The sequence below is a fragment of the Eutrigla gurnardus genome (assembly GCF_963514095.1).
Source record: "Eutrigla gurnardus genome assembly, chromosome: 3".
Taxonomy (NCBI): domain Eukaryota; kingdom Metazoa; phylum Chordata; class Actinopteri; order Perciformes; family Triglidae; genus Eutrigla; species Eutrigla gurnardus.
Genome location: NC_139917.1, coordinates 25,261,689 through 25,275,369, shown reverse-complemented (window position 1 = coordinate 25,275,369; position 13,681 = coordinate 25,261,689). Strand labels below are relative to the sequence as shown.

The 13,681-nt window shown below is 40.1% G+C and overlaps 2 protein-coding genes across 5 annotated transcripts; both read right to left on the bottom strand.

The window, feature by feature from the left end:
* Nucleotides 1–533: 533 nt before the first annotated feature.
* Nucleotides 534–7,829, bottom strand: LOC311010944 (interleukin-15-like). 4 transcript variants are annotated; one of them, XM_084005595.1, is made up of 7 exons: nt 7,563–7,829; nt 2,963–3,045; nt 2,484–2,563; nt 2,248–2,341; nt 2,019–2,063; nt 1,312–1,443; nt 534–1,057 (listed from the first exon to the last, which is right to left on the bottom strand). In XM_084005595.1, the coding sequence occupies exons 1-7, from the start codon at nt 7,582–7,584 to the stop codon at nt 956–958; spliced, it is 558 nt and encodes a 185-aa protein (XP_083861721.1). In that variant the 5' UTR covers nt 7,585–7,829; the 3' UTR covers nt 534–955. The 4 variants fall into 4 exon arrangements, with proteins under 4 accessions (XP_083861721.1, XP_083861723.1, XP_083861720.1 ...); XM_084005597.1 differs by having other exon boundaries at nt 1,284–1,443; nt 2,989–3,045; XM_084005594.1 differs by having other exon boundaries at nt 2,989–3,045.
* A 127-nt stretch (nt 7,830–7,956) lies between these two features.
* znf330 (zinc finger protein 330) lies at nt 7,957–13,614 on the bottom strand. Its single transcript, XM_084005687.1, has 10 exons — nt 13,582–13,614; nt 13,027–13,210; nt 12,921–12,940; nt 12,773–12,843; nt 11,832–11,908; nt 11,244–11,370; nt 11,047–11,151; nt 10,859–10,905; nt 9,624–9,741; nt 7,957–9,039 (listed from the first exon to the last, which is right to left on the bottom strand). The coding sequence occupies exons 2-10, from the start codon at nt 13,144–13,146 to the stop codon at nt 8,777–8,779; spliced, it is 948 nt and encodes a 315-aa protein (XP_083861813.1). The 5' UTR covers nt 13,147–13,210; nt 13,582–13,614; the 3' UTR covers nt 7,957–8,776.
* Between the last annotated feature and the right edge of the window lie 67 nt (nt 13,615–13,681).

The window sequence follows — 13,681 nt, the reverse complement described above, 5'->3', positions numbered from 1 at the left end:
AAGCCCGAAGCCGTAACCAACGAATCCGACTGCTCTTCAGCGGACCGGCAGCAGAACTTCTAGAATAAAAGAGTTCAAATGCAGGTCTTCTGTCTGCAGCAAACTTGTTACAGCAAACTTCTGCCACGTTCACTGTCAATCATGTGACTGAGTCAGCTGAACCGGCTTCACCGTATTCCGGTAAAACAAATTTACAACCTTAATCTTTTATCAGCGTTGTGCCATGACTCATCGGTTTGGTCTCTCAAAGAGTAAACAGCACCATTGTTCTTAAGACGTTTGTGCTTTTCCTGCTACAACAAGTGAAAACATCCTTTGCAAGGCACATTGTCACCATGACGATGGAGAAGCCGGTTCTGGTACCTTTTATTTCGTCGTTCTTGTGGACTTTTTCCACCGTTTTGAGACATAGGACACATGTCCCACTTCTAGACATCTGCTTCATGCTATTCTGCTAAAAAAGACAGTTGGTGATGGAAACGTATCCAGAAATACAGTAATGTGTTCACAAAGGCAGTGAAACAAACCACCACTGATGTTTGAAGTGTTTTATGAGGAAGGAAATGCACTCAGACTGTTTACCACAAAGATACACACAATGCAATTGATGCTACGTTGGCCAATAAAGGCATCCAAAAAAACATATTTGGTTACTGTGTGACATGCATTATATTTCCTTTCGGTATCATATATGATTTACAAAAACAGCTGCTTGCATTGTTTTAATGCAGTCTGAATGCCCTTAAAACACAGAATATCAAACAAAACAAAATATTTTTTTAAAAACAAAGACATATAGTTGTGATATTAATTAGTAGCAACTGTTTTGAAGATAATGGAGTTTGTTAGAATGACATGCAGTCACAGTGTGATATTTACAAAAATAAAAGCAGCCAACAGTCTTTACAAATATATAGAAATGCACATTTGTAGCTTATACAGTATTTACATCATATTACATCCTATCACTATTCATTTCTTGCAAGAGGTTATTTAGACTTTCCAGGAATACTGTGATATTTTTAAGTGCGAATGCTTCACATGGTGGACAGCCAACCTAAAATTCAAAAGAGACACAATAAAACACATTTTTAGACATTAATAAAATACTTTTTTTTTAATGAAAAAATATGCTAATATGGCACATAATATTTGTGTAATGATATGTGTTTAGCCATAGCCTTATTTGCTAAATAGTTTTGTTTTTACACATAACCACGGCGGTTGTGTGAGAATGACAGATTCAAAGTTAAAGAGCGTTTAAAAAGTAAGTACAGACGTACCGGGGAGGATTTAGTCAACAGGACTTACAGCGTAATATGCAGGCAGCGTGTCATTGAAATCAAAGATGCAATTGGCTTTCGAGTCCATAATTTCTTCTTCATTGATGACCATCATCAACTCCAGCATGTAACATTTGAGCAACGTGGTTTTACACTCCCTCTAGGAGAGGGAGACATGCCTCAGTGTGGACCCATACAGTTACACATTTATCACATTAACGGTAAGAAACAAGAACACACATGCTTCCCAAATTCCACAACAAGTCTTTGTTTGCGCACATGAGGTGGGCCCCGGTTACCATGGTTACGCATTTCCAAAGGGCAAGGAGACTCAGATGTGCTAATCAATGATGCATATTGTTTATTCATACAAAAGTATGTTGAGGTAGTACACATATTGTGTAAGAGTATCAGCTCTGTGAGGTCGTACCAAGTCACACTGGTGACCTCGATGCTAACATCAGCATGCCGATGGGTACCATGTTTACCATGTTTACCATGTGCAACGTCTTAATTTAGTGTGTAAGCACACTAACATTCGCTAATTAGAATGAAACTCCAAGTTTAGGCTGATGGGAACGTATTACACACACCACCAGATGGTGGCGCTGTATTAAAAGCATCACCATCTCGTCACCAGGTCTCAACTTAAACTGGATGACATTCAACATGTGACATGATCTCCTCATCTTCCTGCAAACTAACTCAAAAAGTGAAGCTGCTGTTACAACTTACTTCAACACCGTACGTGGACGGAGCGTACAGCATCGCATCGGATCTCTGAAAAGACCAAAACAGTTCTGAATCAAACAAACATAAAGAAAAAAGGATGCACCACAGGTAACGGTAAGCAAAGTATCAAAGAACATATAAATATGATGGTTTCTTTATCTGGTAAAAATGATGAATGAATGGTAAAAGATAAACAAACAAAAATGTTATTTTATTTGATACCTTCTCTCACCTCAATGGCATTTTTCAGTCTTTCAGACTTCAGGCAGTTCTGTAGATGTAGCGTGCCAGGCCCGGGGGCAGCACACGTACATGCACTCAGGAAGCTTTAAGAGAGAGAAGAGATGCTGATATACGAAGAATGAAGGCCGTGTCTTTGTGATGCTTTGAGTCCTTCCAACAGAGGAAGACGCGTGTTGAAAGAGCGCTGTATATGTTACTGACCAACTGTTACTTTGTGCTACTTACTGAGCTACGAGTTGTATCTTGCAGATACACAACTGTCTATTCATTTGTAGGCTTGTTGCCTTTCTGCCGCTGTGCTGGTTCTGCAATTACATGAAAACCAGCCCTTCAAAGTTATGCGACAGCTTTGGATCCAAAATGATTCTCTACGAGGAAAACTTTTCAAAAGCCATTTTTACTTTTATGGATGAGTGATATCAAGTTATGCAAGCTCTTTTTTTGGGGTGGGAAAGAAAATGACTTTTTCAAACAGATCTAATGACAGAACTTTACATGATGTGTTTTCAATTTAGATTAACTCTAATCATCATTTTTTTAATATTGTAATATTTATGTAGCATATCTGACTTCTGATATCTGTTGTATTTGTTTCGTGTGTTTTTTTGCAGCTGCATTATTGATTTCAAACACATTTCCTCTGTCATTTGTAAGTTTGATAAGCCATAATTTAGACAAACGAGTCACACACTGTATATGCCTACCTCAGAACTAAGAAACAAAGCCAGACCTGAGTTTTGTGGCTCTCTCGGCACAGGTTGCAGGTGGACTGGAACGGGACGCCTTTCTGGAAATAACACAAGGACACATAGTATGTCATGAACCAGGGAGCTTTCACCACGCTTGAATGGAACGAGAGAAGAAAAACTGGTTTGACAGATCAACTTAATCGCAATGCTGCTTTATTTAACAACTTGGATTTGACAGTTATCAATATGGTTGAATTCACGTCTCCATGCATTTTTTGATTTGATGTCGTTTATTGCACCTCTTCGTGGTTTGTTTCTGACTCTATTTGGGGTTGTTTTGCAATTCTTTGTGGTCATTTTGCATCTCTTTGTGAGCATTTTGCATCCCCATTCTGGTTTTGCTTTTGTGGTTGTACTATGGACTCCTCGTGATCACTTTCGGTTTCTTTTTTTTGTTTGTGTGCAACTTGTGTCTCTCTGTAGTAATTTTGCATCTATTTGTGATCATTTTCAAGATTGAACGTAACTAATCACATCTACTCTTGTTACTTAAGTTAGTTTTTTGGCATACTTTTGATTATTTGGGATCAGAGAGTGGTTGCTGTTGTTGCAACTTCCTTCCACTTGAGTAAAATTGCACAACATGCTAGAAGAGAGCCGAAAACAAGGGTTGCAATGCCGGGAAATTAGGAAGAGCCATGCGCCTGTTATGTTTCGGTCTGTAGAGACACCTTTCATGTATCTTTTTCAACCAGATGGAGGACGCATGCTTGGTTGAAAGATGGGGACAGTGTCCCTTCCTGCAGAGAATCAGAGCGGACATGTACCTCAAATGGGGAGTAAGGCAGGAAACCTTTTATTAAAGACTGAAGGGAATCTGGGTCTATGAGCTCCTTCCAGCCCTCACATCTGTGGAGGAAGAGAGAACGTTACGGTTGCTGAGAAAGTCCTCCTTGACCTTTGGTGCAGAAACAGATTTGTACAGATTAGAGGAAGATTAATCAAAATAAGCATTAATGGTGTTTTGGTCTATGGAGACCCCCCATTCTCCCTGTTTATACAGTTGTTAGAGAAGAGTTTGTTTTATGTTTAAAAGGTGTTCCTTTAACAACGTTTAGAAATATATAATATTAGCCACAAAGGAAGTGACCTGACCACATAGACAGAGTTTTAAAGTCCTCCCATACTGCTCTGACATCTAGGGGGGGGGTAATTATTTCAAGAAACAGAGAGATTTATTCGGGAGTTCACTGCAGTTGGAAACTATAAATCTAATCTAAGTGGTCAGATATGACAATGCTTTGATGTTCACGGGAGCGAGCCTCCGGGACCAATTTGTCAATAAAAATGTAATCAATTCCAGTAAATGTGCAGTGTGTATGTGAGGAATATATGATAGGAAAGACCGGCTACAGGCTGCGGGCGTTGAAACTGTGATAGGTTCTGATTTAGGGTCCAGGCAGCAGATGGAGTCACCACAGAATGAGTGAGGGAGAGTTTGGATCGGGGAGCAGTGAAAAGAATCGATGGACAAACTGATCATCATCATGTTCGGAGCATATGAGGCTCTGATTACAGAGTGATAATCACTTAGTGCTCATTGTGGTCGGATATAATATTAGAGGATACAAATGGAAAGTTGTTATCATGGAGTATGTATGGCAGTGCCCTCTTATCAGCTGCCAAACTTTACTGGTGCAGGATTGATGGAAAGAGAGTTTCTTGTAAAGGTTTATGGTGCATGAGTATCTTATTCCTTTATCTGTGATTTAAACCCTTTATACTAAAACTAACATTCATATTAGATATATATTTACACACACACACACACACACACACGCAATAAAGGAACGCCTAATGCAGGATGATTCATTCGTGGAATTAAAAGTTCAAAGTACAAATACTTTACTGAAGTAGAATTTTCCCGTATCCTTACTTAACTTGCGTATTTACTTTTCTGACAACTTTTTACTTTTACTTCCTACATTTAAAAACACATATCTGTAGTTTCTACTCCTTACACTTTCATATTTGTTTCATTCAATATTTTTTAATTATTGATTGATTTGTTTGCTTATTATTAAAATAACGTGAGATTCAGTTAGCGTTGAAAACAAACAGCAGCAATATTTCACTTTTACTTGAGAGAAGATGTTGAATCAGTACTTAAAATACTTTACAAAATGTTACAATTATTTTCATCATTGATTACATGCTTCAATTAATCAAGTAATTTAGTTTGTAGAATGTCAGAAAATAGTAAAAACTGTGTAAATTAAAGATCCCCTCTAGACAAATAATTTACTCTGCTTAGAATAATATTTTTTTCAGTTGATTCTACGCAAAAAAAAAAAACTTCTTCTCGCTCATTCAGTAAAATTTTAAACCAAAGATATGCAAATATTGTTAATTTCAAAAGACACTTATAGAGTCAGACTCTGGACATAAGCTTTTTTCATATGGTTCTCAAAACTTGATGAGTGTGTTAACTATAATCCAACAATAACATCTGTATAACTCTGCATAGTAAGACTTGTTGCTTTTAGTAATTTGGTGCAATTTTGAATACAAATAAAAGTAACAAGAAGAATTTAAATATTTATCGTCACATAACTTGGAGGTTTGAGTTCACGGAATGATGTTTGTGCAAATTGGGAGGCCAGCCGTGGTTCACTCAGAGTGCAACTACGCCTGATGTTAAACCTTGAAAACCTCCGATGCACAAACGCTGAGGGGACGAGAAGGAGACTTCTGGAGTCCAGTAACTTCTTGTGGGTGCGAACAGTAACAAACAGTATAAATATCTTCAAACGTGTATGGAGGGAATCGTAAAGACTGCTGCTTTGAAGCATCACTATTGATTCAATAACAAAGTCGGTGCTGGAAGTACATTTACTCAAGTACTGTGTACTTAAAGGTGGAGTGGGTCATTTGGAAAACACATGAACGCATCACCAAACCGAAAAAGTCCCCCCAGTTCTCCGGCCTGGCTTTTTTGATTGGACGGGGTTTTCACAGTCCTGCCATTTATTATTTTATGTCAGATAATTGAATGTATTCATTGCTATCGGTCGTGGAGAACGGGGTTGGTTGGCACACTTTTTTACTGTTGTTCATCATCTCCATCCACAATAGTCATTCCTTCATTACATTGAAGCTCAAGCTTTAAATGTTTATCCCTCTCATTTACAACTTAATTTAACAAAGAAGTAAAAGACACCCTTACACATTGTCCATAACGGGGATGTTGTCACCCACTATGGGGTTGTTTGTCACGATGTTATCTTAATGGGAAAAATCTTAAAAAGAAGGCAGAACTAAGTTTGGAAGTTAAACTTGACAAAAAGGCCTACATAACAGTGCATCTTAACACAAAACGAGCAAGGAACAAGACAGGAAACACGTTTTAAGGCCAGGCTGTGTAACAATGAAAGAACAAATAAATAGGCTGAACAATAATAGCCGACTCAACTACACACTTTCACTATCTGACTTACAGTGATGGCAAATGTAGGGAGAACTGGTTCCACATCCAACACTTCTCCCATACCTCCCCTGAACCTGTCGGAGAACGTTTCCATACAAACTAAAACAAACACTATCCTCTTTATCTGATGAAGACTCCTCCTCCTGTCTCTTTGGGCTGGAGTCCACTGGGGTGCAGTAGGCTTGGCAGCTGGTCTAGGCCGGGATGCACTGGGTCAACAACGTGATTTTGTTGCCCTTTTTTTCTGGCTGGCTGCTCTGTTCTCTCCTTCTCAGTGAGGATACAGCTTGACTTCACATGTGACGACCAACCCCAACCTGGAATTTAGTTTCCCCTCACACTTTTTAAGGGTAACGAGTGTTTTGTTATAAACTCATTGTGTAAAACCTCGCTGAATATTTACAATTTGACAAGAAAAACACAAAAAGTCCTCTCACCTGAAGTTCTGTCTTACTCCAAAGAAGACTATGAAGGTGAGCTCTGATCCAACATTTCCATACCAACATTTGATTCTGTTGCTGACATATAATGAATGTGACAACAAACCCTGTTCTCCTTATGAAGATCTCAAGTAACATAACAGAAAGTGTTTCTGAATAGAATCACCTACTCAACCTTTAAATAAAATATGAATATTTTAGTTTAGGCTATTTTATACTGCATATTGGAGATATTTACTTTTTGCTCCACTACATTTATTCAACAGCTTTACTCACTAATTAATAATTACCGTATGTGCTCGTGCCTCCTCTTCTCTGACAGCTGTAGCGCAAAAAGGGGGAGGAGCTTCTACAAACAGATCACGTAGTCGCCAACTGAAAGTGAAACTAAGCCGGTGACGGAGAGCTGGTGCCCCGTTTGGTTTCAACCAAATTAACACACAGTCATTTTGGTTGCACGGTTCACCCAAAGCATCCGAACCCCGACCCGTGGACGCACGTGGACCGCGGCACGGTGACACACCTCCGAACATTACGCAACCATTACTTCCTGCCGCTGTTAACTTTGCCACTTTTCTGTGCTCTTTAATGAAAGCGTGTACTTTGTAGTCCAAACCTGACGTGAAGTTTACAGGTTGGTTATCACACACACACACACGCCGCGCGCGCGCACACACACGCAGCTCACCGAGCGCTGGTCTCCGGGGCATGTGGGCTGGACGAGGATCACCGGGAGCGCCGTCATGAAGTCTGTCGTCTGCGTATTGCCAGCGGACTCTCTCCTATCCAGCGGAGCAACAAGCCAAGATCACATTTTTGCATTTCACTTGTTCTTACGAAGCGTTTTCTTTTCCCCCCCCTTATCTCATCGGTCGATGTCCAGTCGTCTTATTACTGGCGCTGGAGAAGAGCGTGATTGCGCTCCAGATGTCGCACCGGAGACCCAGTGGCACACGCCCTGCCCGCGTCATCTTCACTCCAACTCCTCCTCCGGTTCGCACGTCGTTACTCACCAGCGTGACACGCTTGTTTTGAATTGTAAAAAAAAAAAAAAAAAGTCCATATGATCAAAACAACCAGTGACTCAAATTATTTTTCTTTAATTAATTTTAATGGTATATTTAACACAAACGTGTCTCCACAAATGCAGCCATTACAAGGATCAGCAAATCATTGTTTGAGGAAAAACATGGACAGAAGGGTCAACCCAATAACCATCATAAGATTCAGACACTTATTACAGAGTAAAGATATATAACTTTGTATTTTAGACTGTAACCAGGGCTTTGTGTGTGTTTCATTAACACCACGGAAGTAACAATATTTCAGCCACCAAGAGTTCACAAAAGTAGCATCATGACAATTTGACCAAACTACATGAGAGAGTGTCTCAGGTACAAGCCTCTAAACATAAATACTAAGAACTCCCAGAGTGCATTTCTGTAAGAATCATCTAATCACTGCACTTAAAATTCTGTGATGTGCTGCTAATAACGAGCTAGCAGACAAATAAGATCACTCTATTGTGTTAACTTTGACCAAACTTCACCCGAAATAAATTCACGTTTTGGTCAAATTTGGATATATAATTGGCAAAATACGACGACATTTTTGTTCATTACAATAATTCAAGTGAGGAATTGTAGTATTTAGAGCCGGAAAAATCTCCAAAACTAATGATTACAACTGATTATCATAATTCACAGTTTGGAGGAAAAAAAGGTTGTGTGGCTGTTTGAGTGGATTTGTAGAAAAACCTTTATAATGTATCTGTATTCGTATGGATACCCAGCTGACGTTACCGACGATGCTGATCCTTAATGTATGTGCCTACTGATTCCTGCATTGTGAGGCTGAGGCTCGTTGGGATTTATGGGATTGTGCTTTCCAGTCCGTCTCCGCTCAGGCAGCCCCGTCCAGTTTTAGAGCAGCCATGGAATCAGCAGCCTTTTCCCCTTCCCCTTCTTCTTCCTCCTCCTCGTCCTCCTCATCTTCCTCCTCCTCGTCCTCATCGTCCTCATCTTCCTCATAGTCATCCTCCTCTCCGTAGTACTCCGGTTGGCCGCCTCCAGATGCCAGGTTCTTCCAGTAGGCGTCGTAGCCCGAAGCGCCGTCGTCACAGTCGTCGTCGACACCAGCCTGGCGGCCGAATTTCAGGGTGCGAGCTGCCGAGAACACAGCGATGTGACATTAGGTGGGATCATATATTTCAGTGTGAAAAAAGTTAATTTTAGAACAGCCCAAGTTAATGTATCAGCAGAGCATTACAGTCCAAAAAGTGAATCATCCACTTCCCATAAAAATAACATTAACCACTGTTCTAAAAGGTATTTCCAATTCATGACTCTTCAAACCACATGGATTTTAAAAAAAAGTTATCTTCGCTGCTCGATAAATAAATACTTCATAACTATATTATTACGAGATCTACAACATTTTTTAAATAAAATGCTATCAGTCAAAGTCATCTTTTATGTTTGTGAGTTTTGTCTCTTTTTTTTGACAGATATACTGCAATCAAAATAGGGAGGAAGGTGGAGGATAACATGACAAACAGGAGCCAACACACTATCTTGTGAAGCACATTTTCTCTGAGTGGATAAACAACTCGAAAATATTTGGAATTTTTACTGGAAATAAGAGTTCATTTCTCGAAAGTGTCCCTGGTTTCGTTTCTGAAATCACGACTCAGCAGGGAAGTCGAGGTTACTTCATCTTCCTCTACGGGAAAAAACAACATGAGACTCACTGGACATGCTGAGGTCTTTGGTCTCCTGGGTCTCGTGACCACACTTTGGGCAGGGCGGAGCTTTGCCTTTCTCCTGTTTGAAGACCTTACTCTTGGCGTGGTCATCACAGTAACAGGCCTGAGAGGACACAGTTAAGAGTGTTTAAATGATCACATGGAAAGATTAACGGCACAAACATTATCTTATAGTGCAAATGCTGGTCTGAAATATGAAATCCAATGACTGTTCAGGTTTGTTATGTCACATCATGTCTTCCTTTTCTCTGGTATCAACTATAGAGATTCAGCTGAGAAAAAACACCAGCTGTCTCGTCTCCTCCTGTACAGAAAAAGTGAAAACTAAACTGTATTCTTAGGAAAACTGGATGATATGTAACTGTTGGACTGATCTACAGGCTTTAAAAGGACACTGTAGTCATTCCTCCTGCTCATACTGGCAATGGAAAACCAGGGACGAAATCCACCAGCGTGCAAAAATACATTCTGAATCACAGCAATAGTGGGATTTCTTCCAAAGGGAGTCTTTTCAGCACAGAGTTCCCAGGATTTGAGGATGTGGTTGCGGACATGGAATATATTATTCATGATTATGTTTTCATGAGAGTATAATCACCTGAATCTAACAAGTGACGTGTTTTCGTTAGCTTAGCTTGATCCCTTCATATCATATACATAGGGAGCGCATCCACTGTCATGTTTCTACAGTAGCCCAGAAAGGACATAAAAAGGCTCTTGAAAGTGCCTTTTCTGTGGTGTCGCTGAAGGGTTTGCCAATAGTTTTTTTCTGTTCTCTATTGTTGCTTCACTTCTATTGTTCATTGTATTCTTCCCTCCATGTGACTTCTGGTTATTTACATTTGACGTAAAGCATGTGGCGTAAAGCGATGTGCTAAATCCGTTAAATTGCTTTGCAGGCTATTACAAGCTGCTGAGCCACTTGTGCATTTTGTCACATTTTGTAGATAAAGCTGTGCCAACTCTTTTCTGGAGCCCTTAAACGCCAGTGACATAACCAACTTGCTGAAACAGTTTAGACATCACGTAATCTGATGCCAAAAGGGGAAACACTGCTTTTAAGGAAAAAGTTAATTATTTTGGCGTTAAGTTTCAATAACATGTTTCCTGTTTAATTAAAAATACAAGCAAATAAAGAGAATTCAATTAGACTCTGTCTTATCAGTTAGGAGAGATGTGTTGTTCTCTGTTGTGGAAACAATTTGGGATTTTAAGCTCACCTTGCAGCGTAGACAGGAGTGCTGTCCCAGTCTATTACAAGAAATACCTAAAGTGGAACACAAGAAAAAGGTAAAAACAAAGTGGAAACAATCAAATCCCCTCTAGATATTATTTTATACACTTAACTTTCCACATTAACCAAAACAACAGTGAATGACTATGTGACAGGAAAACCCAAATGCCTCACATTTGTATGTTTCTGCCTGAAGGACTTGGCAGCTCGCCTGGTGCTCAAACTGATCATCCTCACACAAGAAGTTTTGGCAAAAGGAACAGCGGAAGATACGCCCTCCTATTCAAGGAAGGGAAAAGAGCCAGAGTTGACCTTTAGCACGATGAACTGGGTGACTATCACACAAAGCGGATGGAGGGGCGGCAACCTACCATGATCCCAGACAGCGCGATCACACTCTATGCAGTCTGCATCAGTCAGAGGACACACACAGGCGTGAGTGCTGAGACATTTTCTGCCGTGGCACACCCAAGCTTCACAGAAGTCACACACTGCCCCCTTGTGGACAAGAAGAAAGTTACAATGGAAACGGTTTCAATGGTTTCAAGATTTATATTTGCCACTGTGTACTTACAGATAAATTGACCTTAAACCTGCTTTATGATTGCACTCACACAATACTGCAGCACTTGCATAAAGTGAGTCCGCTACAAAGAGTGATAATGGGCATTTACCTTGTCATTTTTGCACACATTTGACAATTTCAATCAGGCTGGTCTAGACAATCTCATCCCTTCGATGCTGTATCCTATGTAACTGCACACCAAACATACCACATCTGTATGTTGCGGTGTCGGACAAGAAATGTGCTAACTCAAGGTAATTTCCTCCTGTTACAATACAGACACGTGAATAAAAGCACACTTACACCAGCCTGAACTGAAAGGTAGAAGGAGTCAAAGCACGAAGAGGCACTCTAGTTGTGTGATTACATCAGTTCAGAAATGTTGCCAACTTACCACCATGGCCATCCCAGTGCTGTGGATCCCAGGGTGTTTGATGACACAATCTGATGACTTCATGCACTTGGTTTTGCCTGACAACACAATCATTGGACATTTCATAGTGAATCAACCTGTCGTGACCTATTTTAATGCCACTATGTGGAGAGTTCTGATGTGTTTAAAGCATGTTTCGGACTATTATGATGGGAAAAGTGTGTTTTGTAGTGCATAATTGGAATTCACTGCTGTACACCATGTGTCTTTTTTTAAGACACCGCTAATCGGGGGTTGCGTTCATTCAATCATTCAAAAAATACTTTTGTGTGATTAAACCTTGTGTGTTTTTTGATGCATTGAACTGTAACTATGACGTCACTTCCTGAGAGCCACCTTGCTGGGTGGAGACTCATAATGATGGAAAGCCATGCTAACATCATGTGATGATGATGATATGTGAGAATTTAACATTAAAGTTTTATTGATGTTACAGAGCTGTCCGGACATTGTCGTCACGTCCGCATTGCATCATGGGATATATAGCCATAGTGACTAGTGTATGCATTCTGTAATAATTCACTGGAAATGGTATGCAATTTGCATACTACTGGTTTCATGGTAAGGTTTCAGACGTACATAGAGTTAAGCATACTGTTTTAATGTTCCAACTAGGTGAAGATGCATTATGGGAAGTTCCTAGGGACTAACATGTAGTCTGTCCTGCTAGAGACTGATATAAACATCCTGTATGTTATCCTTCTGTTCCACAGACCTCCATTGTTGCACCAGCTCCTTCATTATCACACGAGCTGATCGTATATAAAGTATCCTGGTTGCTGTAAATGTCCAGTAAGACATGTGTAACTTGACACACAGTGATTCAGGCTGCTTCTAAACATGTATGGGTGGATTGGTGAGTAGATAAAGTCATGTGTAATAACATGAAGCAGGTTACTCACCACACTGAGCACAGACGGGCAGCTTCTGCACTGAGTTGCAGAAGTAGCAGAAAGCTCTGTTCTTCTGTTTTCTACCGGGGGAGAACAACCGTTAACTGGTTTACAGGTGACTTCTATATGATAACGTGATTTAACAGAAGACACTCACCTCTGACATTTGTCACAGTCCTACGGGAGCACAAGACGACAGAGAGAAACGGTGAGACTTCAGATAATGTGATATATATATGCGTTTAGCTGCAGCAGCTACGTACCATGTTGGAGTTACACGGGTGTTTGGCCACATCGACGACATCCCGGTTGGCTCGGTTCTCCTTCTCTCGTGCCTTACGACTCTCGGCCTTCTTCCGGGCCCCGGTTTTCTTTTTGGGCATCTCTGCTTTCAACAAACGCCGCTTTCCACGAAGCTAGCTGTTTTGTTTTTTTACGGCTGCTTACCTGCAAACAAGGCACGTTAGCTACTTTATATGCTAACTTTTGAGTAACTTTCAGTAGTTAAATAGTCAATGTTATTTAATCACTGTGTCTATCCAGTAAGTTAACAAACGTGACCCATAATAAGGCGAAATGTTAGCGGTTACACTTAGTTTATAACGGCTTAGTTGATGTTGGCTAGCTGTTGCGGAGCAGTTTTAAACCGACACGTTGGATCTAAAGGTAAATCAAGACACCCACTGTAGTTTACTTTTATAAATATATACTATCTATGTCCTCTAACAGCTACAGCAATAGTCCTGAATGTTAAATCTAAATGTAATTTCAAATAAAAGACTGATTTGCGATTCTTCTTTTTTTCTTTTTTTTTTTACCTCTCGAGATGCTCTTGGTCCGCTCTGAAAACCCGTCCAGGTTGAAACATACTCCCGAGATTTTTGGTTCCTACTTATGTTTATTCTCGTCTCTACTTTT

Bases quoted from the DNA above. Each gene is read 5' to 3' on its own strand.
- LOC311010944 (XM_084005594.1), bottom strand. From the start codon at position 7,619: ATGACGGCGCTCCCGGTGATCCTCGTCCAGCCCACATGCCCCGGAGAC. The intron at 2,564-2,988 runs GTCTGGCTTTGT...ATGTAATTGCAG, and splicing joins GAGAGAGCCACAAAACTCAG to AACCAGCACAGCGGCAGAAA. The intron at 1,444-2,018 runs GTAAGTTGTAAC...TCCCTCTCCTAG, and splicing joins CGTCCACGTACGGTGTTGAA to AGGGAGTGTAAAACCACGTT.
- znf330 (XM_084005687.1), bottom strand. From the start codon at position 13,146: ATGCCCAAAAAGAAAACCGGGGCCCGGAAGAAGGCCGAGAGTCGTAAG. The intron at 12,941-13,026 runs GTACGTAGCTGC...GTGCTCCCGTAG, and splicing joins ACCCGTGTAACTCCAACATG to GACTGTGACAAATGTCAGAG. The intron at 9,040-9,623 runs GTGAGTCTCATG...TGTTCTCGGCAG, and splicing joins CAAAGACCTCAGCATGTCCA to CTCGCACCCTGAAATTCGGC.